This window comes from Pristiophorus japonicus, chromosome 2, assembly GCF_044704955.1.
Source record: "Pristiophorus japonicus isolate sPriJap1 chromosome 2, sPriJap1.hap1, whole genome shotgun sequence".
NCBI classification, from domain to species: Eukaryota; Metazoa; Chordata; class Chondrichthyes; family Pristiophoridae; genus Pristiophorus; species Pristiophorus japonicus.
In genome coordinates this window covers 345295901-345312091 of record NC_091978.1, presented here as the reverse complement: position 1 = coordinate 345312091, position 16191 = coordinate 345295901, and the positions used below count along the sequence as shown (strand labels likewise).

The 16191-nt window shown below is 42.4% G+C and overlaps 1 protein-coding gene across 5 annotated transcripts in view; it reads left to right on the top strand.

The window, feature by feature from the left end:
- Positions 1-15956, top strand: part of c2h4orf33 (chromosome 2 C4orf33 homolog) — a 49834-nt gene extending 33878 nt beyond the window's left edge. For 4 of the 5 annotated variants that reach the window (XM_070872199.1, XM_070872217.1, XM_070872195.1 and 1 more), the window contains exons 3-6: positions 5804-5864; positions 7951-8002; positions 10226-10425; positions 12648-15457. In XM_070872199.1, the coding sequence (XP_070728300.1) occupies positions 5804-5864; positions 7951-8002; positions 10226-10425; positions 12648-12822 (488 nt within the window). In that variant the 3' untranslated portion in view covers positions 12823-15457. The other variant, XM_070872210.1, reaches the window with a different exon arrangement.
- Positions 15957-16191: the final 235 nt, after the last annotated feature.

Below are 16191 nucleotides of genomic sequence, written 5' to 3'. Positions count from 1 at the left end.
AGTGCTGCTGCCTCTAAGGTCAGGTTCTTGGTCTCTATGAGCTTTCGGAATATGCCTGCGTGGCCTATTCCTTCAATGAAAAAGTCTCTCAGCATTTCTCTCCTCAGTTCATCGGAGAACTCACATAAACTAGCCAACCTCCGAAGTTCCGCCACGAAGTCGGGTATGCTCTGGCCCACACAGCGTCTGTAGTTGTAGAACCTGTGTCTGGCCATGTTTAGGCTGCTCGCTGGCTTCAGGTGGTCTCTTACCAGTGTGCTCAATTCTTCAACTTGCTTGCTGGTTTCTCGGGTGCCAACAGATCCTTCATTAAAGCGTATGTTTTCGAGCCACAGCTGGTCAAGAGATGGGCTCTTCTCTTGTCTGCCTTATCGTCACCTAACCAGTCTTTGGTTACAAAGCTTTGCTGGAGCCTTTCTATAAAGTCCTCCCAATTGTCTCCCGCATTGTACTTTTCATCTGATCCGTTGTTCGGCATTCTGTGGATTCTGTAATCCCGTAACTCGTCGCCACTGTAAAGTCCTGTCCCCTCAGTACAGATTCACACGAGGCATGTAGTGTGGTCACGGTCACTCTGGACCTGCACCTTTATTTCACAGCTCTGGAATGCTGCACTTGCCTGAGACCTGTCCTTATATACCTGTCTCTTGCAAGTGCACCCCTGGTGGTAAGGTATGCTGGTGGTTATAGGTCATATCTTATTACAGTCATGCATAGCATGTTGGGATACAGTTATATATAATAATGTAAGATACATGACATCCTCGAAGCTTTGAAACAAAGTTAGTGGCAAATCTGGCTAGTAGATGCTTATCTCTGGAGGTTTGTTTCACTTAAGAGCTTTTCCTTTTTCTGACAATTTGCCTCCCCTTCACCTGAGTGCACTGATTCCTTTCGAGGGGTAATGGTTCCACAAGTGCTGGTCACCCTCGGTTACCTCATCCAGGTGGGCATTGTTCAAGTGTGAATGTAGAAACTAATCAACCATCAGAGGAATCGCAACCAAACCAATCCTGTCCTTTCTCCACATCCACATACATGTTGGTTCATTTTCAGTTGTTAAGACATACTCTGACATTCCTGTTCACTACCTGTACTGTCTGATTCAGTACTGAAAAGTAAAGAAACAAAAACTAAAAATTCTGAAGACACTCAGCAGGTCAGGCAGCATCTATCAAGACCACATTTCAGCAGCACTGACTCGTGAAAATGACATCTCGCATTTCATCTCCCCGTGAATTTCATGAAGTTGCTGCATTTAAACATTAATTGTCCATTAAATTTGCCACAGAAGGTTAAGTCTAGTAAGTAATAGCGTAAGTACATTTTTAATGATGTGATAATTGTTACTGACTCCCATTCAACACTTCTGGCCCAGAAAGTGAACAATTAAAAGTGTGGAGTCTCATTTCTTCAGGTAGTGAATTGTTGTTGGAGATTTTAAAAATGTCATATTTAAAATGTTAAAGATGTTCTTCTTACTTTTCCTTTCTGTTGCTTTTTCTCTCTAATCCAGCCTTTCTTTCCCCCTCTTTATTTCTCTTTCTGCACCCTGCTGATCACGTCATTCACCAAAGTCCCAGATGCCCTGTTATCAGATCGCAATTCCAGGAACTTACAGGGCAAAGAAACTTTGAGCTGAACGGTGCAGAAAAATGTCCAACTAACCGGGCATGCCGTGACATGTTAGAAACATAGAAAATAGGTGCAGGAGTAGGCCATTCGGCCCTTCAAGCCTGCACCGCCATTCAATGAGTTCATGGCTGAACATGCAACTTCAGTACCCCATTCCTGCTTTCTCGCCATACCCCTTGATCCCCCTAGTAGTAAGGACGACATCTAACTCCTTTTTGAATATATTTAGTGAATTGGCCTCAACAACTTTCTGTGGTAGAGAATTCCACAGGTTCACCACTCTCTGGGTGAAGAATTTTCTCCTCATCTGGTCCGAAATGGCTTACCCCTTATCCTTAGACTGTGACCCCTGGTTCTGGACTTCCCCAACATTGGGAACATTCTTCCTGCATCTAACCTGTCTAAACCCGTCAGAATTTTAAACGTTTCTATGAGATCCCCTCTCATTCTTCTGAATTCCAATGAATACAAACCCAGTTGATCCAGTCTTTCTTGATATGTCGGTCCCGCCATCCCGGGAATCAGTCTGGTGAACCTTCGCTGCACTTCCTCAATAGCAAGAATGTCCTTCCTCAAGTTAGGAGACCAAAACTGTACACAATACTCCAGGTGTGGCCTCACCAAGGCCCTGTACAACTGTAGCAACACCTCCCTGCCCCTGTACTCAAATCCCCTCGCTATGAAGGCCAACATGCCATTTGCTTTCTTAAGCGCCTGCTGTACCTGCATGCCAATCTTCAATGACTGATGTACCATGACACCCAGGTCTCGTTGCACCTCCCCTTTTCCTAATCTGTCACCATTCAGATAATAGTCTGTCTCTCTGTTTTTACCACCAAAGTGGATAACCTCACATTTATCCACATTATACTTCATCTGCCATGCATTTGCCCACTCACCTAACCTTCCAAGTCACTCTGCAGCCTCATAGCATCCTCCTCGCAGCTCACACTGCCACCCAACTTAGTGTCATCCGCAAATTTGGAGATACTACATTTAATCCCCTCGTCTAAATCATTAATGTACAATGTAAACAGCTGGGGCCCCAGCACAGAACCTTGCGGTACCCCACTAGTCACTGCCTGCCATTCTGAAAAGTACCCATTTACTCCTACTCTTTGCTTCCTGTCTGACAACCAGTTCTCAATCCATATCAGCACACTACCCCCAATCCCATGTGCTTTAAATTTGCACATTAAACTCTTGTGTGGGACCTTGTCGAAAGCCTTCTGAAAGTCCAAATATACCACATCAACTGGTTCTCCCTTGTCCACTCTACTGGAAACATCCTCAAAAAATCCCAGAAGATTTGTCAAGCATGATTTCCCTTTCACAAATCCATGCTGACTTGGACCTATCATGTCACCTCTTTCCAAATGCGCTGCTATGACATCCTTAATAATTGATTCCATCATTTTACCCACTACTGATGTCAGGCTGACCGGTCTATAATTCCCTGTTTTCTCTCTCCCTCCTTTTTTAAAAAGTGGGGTTACATTGGCTACCCTCCACTCGATAGGAACTGATCCAGAGTCTATGGAATGTTGGAAAATGACTGTCAATACATCCGCTATTTCCAAGGCCACCTCCTTAAGTACCCTGGGATGCAGTCCATCAGGCCCTGGGGATTTATTGGCCTTCAATGCCATCAATTTCCCCAACACAATTTCCAGACTAATAAGGATTTCCCTCAGTTCCTCCTTCTTATTAGACCCTCTGACCCCTTTTATATCCGGAAGGTTGTTTGTGTCCTCCTTAGTGAATACCGAACCAAAGTACTTGTTCAATTGGTCTGCCATTTCTTTGTTCCCCGTTATGACTTACCCTGATTCTGACTGCAGGGGACCTACGTTTGTCTTTACTAACCTTTTTCTCTTTACATACCTATAGAAACTTTTGCAGTCCGTCTTAATGTTCCCTGCAAGCTTCCTCTCGTACTCTATTTTCCCTACCCTAATCAAACCCTTTGTCCTCCTCTGCTGAGTTCTAAATTTCTCCCAGTCCCCAGGTTCACTGCTATTTCTGGCCAATTTGTATGCCACTTCCTCGGCTTTAATACTATCCCTGATTTCCCTTGATAGCCACGGTTGAGCCACCTTCCCTTTTTTATTTTTACGCCAGACAGGGATGTACAATTGTTGTAGTTCATCCATGCGGTCTCTAAATGTCTGCCATTGCCCATCCACAGTCAACCCCTTAAGTTTCATTCGCCAATCTATCCTAGCCAATTCACGCCTCATACCTTCAAAGTTACCCTTCTTTAAGTTCTGGACCATGGTCTCTGAATTAACTGTTTCATTCTCCATCCTAATGTAGAATTCCATCATATTATGGTCACTCTTCCCCAAAGGGCCTCGCACAATGAGATTGCTAATTAATCCTCTCTCATTACACAACACCCAGTCTAAGATGACCTCCCCCCTAGTTGGTTCCTCGACATATTAGTCTAGAAAACCATCCCTTATGCACTCCAGGAAATCCTCCTCCACCGTATTGCTTCCAGTTTGATAGCCCAATCTATATGCATATTAAAGTCACCCATGATAACTGTTGCACCTTTATTGCATGCACCTCTAATTTCCTGTTTGATGCCCTCCCCAACATCACTACTACTGTTTGGAGGTCTGTACACAGCTCCCACTAACGTTTTTTGCCCTTTGGTGTTCTGCAGCTCTACCCATATACATTCCATGTCATCCAAGCTAATGTCCTTCCTAACTATTGCATTAATCTCCTCTTTAATCAGCAATGCTACCCCACCTCCTTTTCCTTTTATTCTATCCTTCCTGAATGTTGAATATCCATGGATGTTGAGTTCCCAGCCCTGATCATCCTGGAGCCACGTCTCTGTAATCCCAATCACGTCATATCCGTTAACATCTATTTGCACAGTTAATTCATCCACCTTATTACGGATACTCCTTGCATTAAGACACAAAGCCTTCAAGCTTGTTTTTTTAACACCCTTTGTCCTTTTAGAATTATGATGTAGTGTGGCCCTTTTTGTTTCTTGCCTTTGTTTACTCGGCCTTCCACTATTGCTTTTTACCTTTCTACCATCTGTTTCTGACTCCATATTACTTCGCCCTATCTCGCTGCATAGGTTCCCATCCCCCTGCCATATTAGTTTAAACAGTCCCGAACTGCATTAGCAAATGTTACCCGTAGGACATCAGTTCTGCTCTAGCAAGTTCAGGACCAAACTTTAAAAAAAAATGGATGTCTCCCAATCTAACCTCTGTAAACTTGAGATCATCCAAAACTCTGCTGCACGTGTCCTAATACGCACCAAATCCCATTCACCCATCAACCCTGTGCTCGCTGACCTACATTAGCTCCTGGTTAAGCAATGCCTCACTTTTAAAATTCTCATCCTTGTTTTCAAATCACTCCACAGCCTTGCCCCTATCTATCCCTGTAATCTCCTCCAGCCCTACAACCCGCCGAGATATCTGTGTTTCTCCAATTCTAGCCTCTTGAACAACCCTGATTTAATCACCCCACTATTGGTGGCCGTGCATTCAGCTGCCAAGGCCCTAATCTCTGGAATTCCCTCCCAAACCTCTCTGGCTCTCTACCTATCCTTTAGGACCGAGATGCGGAGGAACTTCTTCACCCAGAGAGTGGTGAACCTGTGGAATTCTCTACCACAGAAAGTTGTTGAGGCCAATTCACTAAATATATTCAAAAAGGAGTTAGATGAGGTCCTTACTGCTAGGGGGATCAAGGGGTATGGCGAGAAAGCAGGAATGGGGTACTGAAGTTGAATGTTCAGCCATGAACTCATTGAATGGCGGTGCAGGCTAGAAGGGCCGAATGGCCTACTCCTGCACCTATTTTCTATGTTTCTATGTTTCTATGTTTCCTCCTTACGACGCTCCTTAAAACCTACCTCATCTGCCCTAACATCTCTGTATGTGGCTCGCTGTCAAATTTTGTTTAATAATGCTCCTGTGAAGCACCTTGGGGCATTTTACTACATAAAGGTGCTATTTAAATACAAGTTGTTGTTGTTGTTGAGACTGGGGCCCCTGGACACTGGATAAACTTCCTGCATATAAAGCTGACCTAATCTTCCAAAACCTTATTCAGTAGCATAAAAGACTAGCATAATATTTTGAAAATTGTTTTCTGTAACCTTAAGTTTTTCATATTTCATGTTTAACAGTTGTAGAAGCATTTTTCTTGAATAGCTGCAAAGAACTATACCTTGAAGTGGAACTCTGCCCGTGAGTATTGGGATTTTTCCTCTTCTCTCTTAGATGCTGTAGATAGTTTAGAAGCTCAGTGTTATAAAACACGTATTCTTTTTCATAGCGCTGGCAAAATCCAGTGCTCAGAGGGCGGGTTCGGAGGCGGGTCCGCTGTCAAAATTTAAAAGATGTATCCTGCTCTGAACCCGCCTCCGTGTCAGTTTCCGAAGTGCCGGGTCTGCCTGTGCTTTACAGACCCAGCACTAAGCGGCAGGTGAGCCAATTGAAATAGTTACGAGGATGTTTAAAGGTAGTTGAACAGCATTTTACTACCTACTAACCATTTTACCAACTTTTTCACGGGGTTCGCGTCGCTCGGGGATCATGTCAGGTAAGTATGAGAGTTTTCATAAACTCGCCATTGCTTTGAATGGTGACAGCTGCAAAAGTGGTATCAAAGCTACCATTTCACAGCTGTTCACTTTCCAGTCTTAGAAGCTGGAGCCTTCAGGATTTGGAAGAGACTTTTTAGCTTTAGGAAGGTTGGATGTGTTTGGATTAAACTCTCTATCCAGTGTCAGCTCCTTGGAGCAACCTCTCTCACCATTGATAGATTGCATCTGTCATCTCAACTTGAGCTGCCTCCTTGAAAAAATCTCACCTTGGTCCCCAGAATCCCACCACGATCAGCCCCAACACCAATATCATCAGGCACACCAGCATCACTAGGCATACCAGCAGCACCGACAACAACACCAATCTTCTCCGCAATCACCTGATGCTGCACAGGACACAGGGCATCAGCACCTGACCATATTACTGCCCGGGAGGCTAGGGATGGCCTCACCGTTGCCAGATTTACGTCACTTAATACTGTCCATCCTGGCTGCCACATGATGTGCCAGGTTGGCACCATCCCACTCCATCACCATAAAGCATCCCTACAATGCCCAAGCCATTCCTTTCACACTCATCACCATTGCGGGTTACCCTTATGTCTCACCATTCACGACAACTCACTAAGCACAAAGGAGCACACAAATCTGTCCAAGAAGGCAAAGTGTTCAAAATAAAGATTTCAATGTTTGATGACACATTAACATAAACTTTACATGAACATTGGATAAAAGACTGTGTTGTTCGTTGGTATGACTGGACAAGGATGAGGTGAGTCTGAGGGGTGGCTAGTGATATGGGGAACTGATAATGTAGATGGAGAGAGAGAGAGATGTGTGGAGGTGCAAGGTCAGTTGGTGTGAGTAAGGATGTGCAGGAGTAGGGTAGGGAAGGCAGAGTGATGGGGATGTGATGAATTGCACAGAATGAGTTTGAGTGTGGCTTTGCAGTAACGTTTCGTGATCTACTGAGATCATTGAAAGGTTTGCACTACTGCAACCTGGTCCTCTTGACAACATCCCTGCTTGTGCCCTCCTGTGCAATGTGCAATCAGGCTGTGTTGATCTCCTGGGGCAGTCTCTTCCGCCCATTGAAAGGTAAGAGAATCTCCCCATGTGCTGTGACTCCCTCCATAAGCATATGGAGGGAGTCATTGTAGAGCCTGGATTCAGCTGTGCACCTTTTTACAGTGCTTGTCAGTGTTTGCAGTAGCTCAATGCTGTAGAACATTGACAGAACAACTGTGGACATGGTCCCTTTAAGGAAAGAGGACCTGCTTCTTTTAATTGGTCGGGAACCTCGCAGGGCGGGCTTAACGAGCCCAATCAATGAAAGTCGTGCGGGGAAGCTGACATGGAGCCAGGAGCGGCGTTCAAATCTGCCCCCGACGTCACCTACCTCTGGGTGGGAAATTGCGGCCATAATATTTGTGCAATAGCTAATATTCCATCAAAATACTTTTGGTATAAATCTAAACTCTAGTTAGTCTGATTAAAATACATTCAAGTACTATAAGTTGAAGGCATGTTATTTATTCCTGCCTCTTCATTTTAAAATATGTATTTTTGTCCTTCCTCTAAGGAAGTGTCTTTTCCTGACAACATGATTGATTAAGAATTCGAATGTGCTTCATTTTCCATTTAAGCCTTGCATTGTAGAGTATAGTTTTTTATGTTACAGTTTGGTTTCAGTGTTAACAGAATCCTCTTTGTTTTCATGTTGTTAGACATGGACAACATTTAGTACTATTACTTGCTGGTAGAAGAAATTCATGGAAGGTAAGTGATTACAGAAATTAATGATGATCAGTAATATGGTTGTTGACCAGCAAATCGGGTCATTGCAAAGCTTGCGTAAACAAACCAAACTATTCTCTTCCGCAATAGTTTCTATGGCTCTGAAATTCCACGGGGGTTCTCCCGACATCCCACCGTAACTTTGGCATGAGTTCAGAGGAACTCTCGAAGAAATGGCGTGAATGGTTGTTGATGCAGTTTTTCTCTGGGTTCGGCTGATCTCCCACTGAATTGCGGCAGTGTATTGGAAGAACCTGCATGGAATTTCAGAAGCTAGATTATCAGTGGGTAAGCTTTTGTGATCATCAAGATGAGCTAGTTTGCTGCTGCCAAATAATATACTTTTGCACTTCTGTGGTAAAGATTTCCTCTGTGTGATAGATGTAGAAAAATTGTAAACCCATTCTTCATAGAGTTTTTTTTAGGATTTTGCTGCCCCTAACCAACAGAGGATATATTTATAATTTTCTACAATGACGGCACTGTCATTCTTTTAGAAGTTAGGACAGAGACTCTGAGAATGGGTTGGCATATGCAGGACCCCTGGCAATGTGTCACTGTTTATAAGTCATCCCTAGCCTGTCTATAAGCATGTCTATATTTACAGGGATTTAAAAACCAAAGAATTAACACAAGTTCAAGAGATTCTCTATCCTACCCGACCTCAGTAGAGCACTCCCTCTTGTACTAATGTGACATTTTTGTTTTCCACACCAGCGATCCTTTGGGCTCTCTGAGTGAGGTTGCCAGTTAATAGTAGATAAGAGAATGTTGTCTTCTTATGTCCACTAAGACCTAAAGGCCTAGAAATTCATTATTGCCCCGTTTGGAGACGGTAACATCCAGGAGGCAGGACATTTTGCACCAGGCGTGGAAGTCCCTCTCCGCTCGCTAAATTTTGATTGCCGTCCCCGGAAGGAAGTGGAGCGCTAAATCAAGTGCTCAACTTCCTTCCTGAGGCGGTAACGGGATGCATGCACCAGCATCGCTACGCACTGGGCCATGTAGCGCTACTGTGTACTAGGGGCTCTTCCCTCAATTAAAGGCAAGTGCTCAAGCTGCTTACTTTGCCAAAGAATACGCTACCTACCTGGGAAGCGGTGGTGCCACGCGATCATCCTGGCACTTAAGCAGAGTGACGGGCTGAGCGATCGCAGCCCCGACCTCGCGATCAAAGCGTGACTGGAGCGGCAACGAAAATGGCACTTTACTATTTCCTAAGCAGCCAGCCACTTCTCTTTTAAATTCCACCCCGGTAGCGGCCAGCTGTCGCTGTTATCGCCTGGCGCAGCTTCAGGGGGTGAAACCCAATTTAGGGGCCGGGGCGCTAAAGGGGCGATGACGTCATGATCTCCGGGCGCAGGAGATAAGGATGCAATGGCGTAACGCCGCCGCTAAACTTGTGCCGAATTTAGCGGGGGTCGTTAGCGGCGCCGCTCCCGGTTGCTATGTCAATTTGCGCCCCGGGTGCTAACGGGAGGCGGAAATGCACCCAATTCTTCGCCCAAAATGTTTCAAATTTGCTTTCTTTAAGACCCTTACAATAAGCAGGAGATGGGGACTAACGTCCATCCAATGAAGCTGGGTGCAATTTGAACACTGATTCTATGGAGAAAAGGACTGTATTCTACGTTTCATCTATTCCCCAGCTATAGTTTCAATCTCTATTAATAAACCTTGAGTTGCATTTATAACAGTGTTTACAATCTGCAGCTTATGATGCCATTGTACTGTTTTTATAAAGAAAATGTCAGAAACCTGTGGGTGAAACTTTTCCACTATTACCAATAGTACACTGGATTTTATAGGACAGTTATACTACAGGTTCACAAACACTTTATATGGGAATGACTAAACCAGTTCTGAACCGAGTTGTAAATCCCATCATCCAAAGGATGGGAATGTTTCCATCCGGACTAACCTTGGAATAGTGTAACACTATCACTTGCATTGATGAAAATTGATAAATCTCCTTGCACACATTGGTGCCTGATTGGGCTGATAGCCGCTGCTGGGACTCAGTAGTGTAGCTATTGTCTCTAATCATTTTGAATATGTGTCTACATTTTAATTTTTACTTTCATTCAACTTTATTTGCTGACAGAATTTTGATTCAGTTCTTCAGAATATATGTGCGTCTGCATTCCTAAATCAAACTCAAAACACAAAAATATAAAACTACTAACTCTTTTCCCTTCACATTAGAAAGAACTTGACTTAAAATATGAGTCTTCAATTGATGAACACAATTGGGAAGGCAAAGCACTTCTCCCTTGGTCGTATTTTCCTGCTGGTGTTAACAAGTTTAATGCCTATGCAATTCATGGCTCTGGTGATAAAAGAGTTTATGAGGCTCTGTGGCCCATACCTAAAGACCAGTTAAAGAAGGGACAACAGCCTGACTTGTAAGTACTGTGCAAGCATTTCCCATTTGTTGCTCTTTTTGTCTGCAGTGTCTAAATATTGGATAAAGACTGAAAATTGTTATGCTTGGAGCACACATTGACTTACGAGGTGCCACAGACCAACTGTTTGACCTTTACAATGATCAGATACAGTATAGGGAGCTGCAATTAAATTCTTCCCTCTAATGTGGTCAGATGTGTTCCTGCTACATGATGAATTATGCATAACCTAAAGCAGTGGATAATTGCTGTAGCATTCCCTGCTGTGTATTCGAATAGGATGCACAGGGCTTTTAAGCACTTTTTATTAACTTCACATAAAGTGTCATGTTTTCACCTTTCACAATCAATAGTACTATTCATTTACATTTCCTTATACACATTTATACAGTTGCCACTTGGAAAATAGAATTTAATTTTTACATTTGTATCTTCCCTGTATATATTTTAAGCTTACTTTTTATTCTGTGATATGTTCAATGCAAGGCACCTCGAGGCGAGGTCATGTAAAGCCAACTCTGAAGTGCATACAAACAAACATTGGTGGCTGATCCCCAAAACCGCCCTGGTGCCAGAAAGTGCTAGGATGTTTGCACTTGTGATTTCACCCACAGTAAGTGTTCTGATCTCATGCTGTTGTGCGAATGCACTGAGCAGACTCTGGATGCTAACCCGTAGGGCAGGATGGAAAGCGAGAAACCCTGTATTGCTTTCACACAACTATTACCAGCTTGTTATAAAGCAATACTTGGAGCAGATGTCCAATCTGTCCTCTAGGCTGGGAAAAATGAGTGGAAGATTTTCAAAAGTGGATGGAAAATATCGAAGGCAGTGATTAGCTGAAGATAATTGAGGGAAAACACAAGAGCTAGATAGAAATAAGAAATTAAATGAATTGTTGCCGCCCTAGAATTCAACATTTGTTTATTAGAGCAATTGACAAAAGGCAACCTAAAATGTTGAAGACCAAAGACCCTATACATTGCAGACTATGGTACATACTTATTAAAACATCTTGCTGAATTCCTGAATTCTCTCTACATTTTGTTTGATTAAAGTTACATAATACCCTGTCACACAAGTTTATATTTTTTATTTTGTGCAATAGTACACTATTGAAGCCTGGAAATATTTTTAAATATTTAAGTTTTGAGTAGATGGGAGCTAGTTGCAGAGGTACATTTTTAACACAATGGTCGACTTTGCCAATTCTGGTTGCACATAAAAAACCTAACTCTAAATTTAAGGTTAGGTAGGTGTTTAAATGCTCTACCAGATTTAGACAAAGTATTTAAAGAACCACATTCACCTTTTTGACTCGGGAATGGCCAAATGTTAAATAATACTATTGAAATTTCATAAATTTGCCTGTAAAGTTATTTAATTGAATTCCTGAAATAAGCAACTGTTTACTAAGTCACAGGTTGTTCCTGAGTTAGCACCGATATAATAATTCCAATACTACTAGCTAAGCTGATTTCTCGTTTATCACCACTTCTTCATACAAAAATCCGCAGGCCTGAAATTCACAAAGCTTTGCTCCAGTGCCAGAAGGGCCACATGCTGGGGATGGGGTCATTTGCATAAAAGGGGTAGGTGCAAATGCTATTTACAGTGCTCCCTGGGCAATCAATTGTCATTAGAAAGCCGGCATTGTGAGCCGCACTCTGACAGTGTCACCCTGGCATATATCATGCAGGCGTATCCGCGTGGAGTGTAATTGAGGCAGAACTGGCGGGATTTCTGACAGATGATGCTATGCTACCACTCCTGCCTCTTTTTGTTGACACCAGTATGGGGAACGTTGGATGCAGGAAGTGCCCATTCTCAGCTCCATCAATTTTTCATTGTCTGGAAGGGCAGAGACCCAGTGGAACCAAATCCATCCCCACATTTCTTGCTGTCCTGCCTAACTTACATATTGGGAGTGCCCTCCCAGGCCCAGGAATGTGGACTCCTTTAATTAAATTTATGTTCTAATAAAGACTTTTAATCAGCGTAAAGAAGATTTTGGCCTCTTGATCCAAAACCATTGGAAGATTGGTGCAACATCAGAAAATGCAAAGGGACCACTTCTTCATTCAACAAATTATTTTTCCTTAATAAACTCACAAAAATACATAACTGTATTTTTTTTCCCCCACATGCTGTGTTACTTTTTTTTAACTTGGCATTTTCTTTTACTCTGTCCAGAATATTAATGGTGTGTTTTTCTGTCTTAGTCATCGCTTGGAATATTTCAAGAATTTCAGCTTGAGTTCAGTTATGGGAAAGCAATGGAAACAGCCCAAGTCTGACCTGTGGAAGTCCGTCAGTGTAACCAAGAAGTGGTTAGCCTGCTATGATTCCTGTTCTTGTCTCTCAGCTATTGGTTGCCCTTTTAATTTTCTCAGTTGAGCTGCCTCTTCATTGATCTTTTTACAAATATGCTATTTACAAATGTTGAGATTTTGGATCAGGACCCAGGACTGCATGGTATAATCTTTTGGCGTTATATAAACTTCTTACCCTCCAGATTTGTGGCCTGAAATTCAATTTAAAAGTAATTTGTATCCATTAGAAACAAACTGCACAACTTCTACAAGAAAAAAATGAGAATCTGAGGGGGGCACTAGGCCAATCCACTGTTCTTGTGTCTCATTTTTGTAATGTTAAAGACTTGTAAGTCTTAGCACAGGAATGAACCATGCACCAGCATCCCAGCTGAATCAAATACATTAAGGTGCCTGCATCTCTGCCATTTGTCTGGGAGTCTTGCCAGATTCACAAATTACCACCAATGTTCGATCCAAGACTTGCTACCACATTGCTGATCACTCTATATTCTGGCAGATGAATTTTCTATTTCTCCCTCATCCAAGGTGATAAAAAAAAACTGGCATAAAGAAGACAGAATTAATCCTTGTGGCTCATTACTGCGAAAGAAAACTGTAGTTTCTGACCTCTTGGAGAGACAGATGTCTCTCCATTATCATGGTGTAATTGTTATCCCAGAAATGAGGATAATTCTAGCACCTGGCCCCTGCCAGTGCCTTGTGCTCTTGCCAGCACCTAGCTCATGGACCTCCTGTTGAGAATAGGCAGTTGTTCTTTCAGAAATTACCTACAATAGACATTGGCTGGGAATTTCCTCGGAACTGGTCCCACTGTAACTTTGCAGTAAACGGAACCAGCTCCGAGGAAATTCCCAGCAGTAATCCTCTCAGTAACCTACAGGGCTTGAGTCAAATAGTCAACTGCAAGTGGAAGGAATTCACACCATAGTGTTAGGACCTGGTAATTCATCTCTGCGTGAAATGGTCCAAGTACTGCAATACCTATGTAATAAGGACAATATATAATTCATCATTCGGGAGTCATTTTCTCCACTTTATAATCTATTTGCCTACCCCTAACTTACTATTATATGAAATAAGTTTGAAACTGAGCACTTTCAAGCTTGTGGCTTGGGCGGGGGGCAAAAACTCAAGCCTTGAATTAACGTCCAGCACCGACGAGTATGGTGTATTTGGGCGGGGGGTAAAACAGGGACAAAATACTTACCACTTGTTCACACCACACTCCCATTGGTCATGCTTTTTACTCCCTGGTTTCGAGAAGCATGTGATGCTCTCACTGTAGGTATGGGAGCGCCTCATATTCAAAAATTGGGGTTTGATTATGTCACTCGGACCTTAATGCTATTTTAACTCTGGGCCACAATGGAAATGAAAATCGGGAGCAAGGTATAATAGGGCGACTGATCCAAAGTCGCTTGTTTTACACTAATGCCCAAAGTCAAAATGACCCCTATAGATTCTTAACAAAAGCAATTACTTTTATAAAGACTCAGCATATACAATCTGCTTTATTGGAAGAAACAATAAAGAAAATCCACTACAAATAAACTGCCATCATCACTTTGCACTCATGGTGAACATAGGGTTCGCTATAGAAAAGGATTGTACAAAATTATGAATCACAGCATGACCACATTAAATCAGCTTCAGTTGATTAAGTAGCTGGATGCATTATGAAGCAATATTGGACGTTGAAATCTAACCTGCCTAGATCATCCCACTCTGTGGCTTAGGATTACAGCTATTGTCAGAGACAAGTACGTGAACACGCACTCATATAATCAAAGGTTTCAGGCCTCACTTGATTGGGTTATGTCGGAAATCAGAACTGAGTCGATCCTCTGTGCTGGACCAATGCTTGAGCCAGAAAGTCTGAGGTACTCCAGGGTTCTGTTGATGATTGTCCAACCTGCCTGGCTTATTAGTAAAACACCTGACACAGAGATTGGGACTCTGCCCACTCAGCTCCAGATAATCTTGTAAACCAATGCTTTAATAGGTAGAGGGCTTCGAGCTGAACAAGCAGTGGGAAGGTTACCAATGCGATATGCTGCCATGTTGCTCATTTTATCAAGTTAAACACCTGCAGTACCTGTGTACACACGTGGTCTCCCTTAGCCTTGTCTCTTGACAATCTACAAATAAATTTTCTGGGGTATTCTTTACAAGAAAAGTGTCCAATTCATATCATGGTCAGCTAACCAAAATAAGAACCAGTGCTTATGATTTTTCTAACATTGCTGCTCAGTCCATTAAAGGAAATAAACCTATGCGTGATCGCTTTGCTGAACATCTCCATTCAGTCCACTGGCATTACCTGCAGCTTTAATTCTCCATCTCACTGCCAGTCTGACCTCGACCTCAGCCTCCTACACTGTTCCAATGAAGCTCAACGCAAGATCGAGGAACAGTGCCTCATCTTTCTACTAGGCACTTCCAACCTTAATATTGAGCTTAACAGCTTTTGATCTTAATCACCACTCCCATTTTCTCTTGGATATTCTGTAGTCATTTACAACTCCTCTGGACCCATCTTTAATCACTCCTATCCTCCACCTTATCATAGACCTTCCTTTTTGTTCTTTCCCTGCTCTCTCTTTCGCTGGCTCTGTATTTGCTTAAAAGCTACTCATCATCAGCATCTTCCAGTTGTGATGAAAGACCATCCACCTGAAACATTAACTCTGTTTCTCTCTCCACAGATGCTGCCTGACTTGCTGAGTGTTTCCAGCATTTTCTGTTTTTACTTCAGATTTTCAGCATCCGCAGTATTTTGATTTTGGTTTAATGCAATATACCTGTTTGCATTACACGCTGTAAATGCATTGTTCTGTAAATTTGGGAATCTTTTAACTGGAAACATTTTTATACATAAAATGTTTGTTTTAACTGCATATATATTAATAAAAGCAGGATCCACAGCATAAAATAGTGCCAAACATTCCAGAAATGTTGTGAGCTGTGATAAGGAGAATGAACAGCTAACGTGATTTCAAATCAACGCTGAACAAAGTGATTAAAAATGAACTATTTAGTTGAATAACAGAGCATTTCACAATTATGTAACATAACACCCTGTAGTGCAAAATATATGTACATTACTTTATTATTGTGTTAATTTCCCCATAGCATATAGTAAAACAGAATAAATGTATGACATGAAAAATAATCAATACATGTCTGCTTAAAAATGTGCAAAATTATCAAATATATCATAGAATGTTGTGTAACAAACTGTAACAAATTGTAACACTTTCTCAGCATGTTAAAACTACAGTACGGAGGTAAATATGCATGGCTCTGCTCCCAACCTGCACTCCCATCTACTGAGGCTCCATGTGAGGAGCAGATCGTTGCAAAGTTATCCCTTTCTGCATTTGCACTATTGCAAATTCTACATTAGCTGCAAAGTGTTGGCAGGAACCAT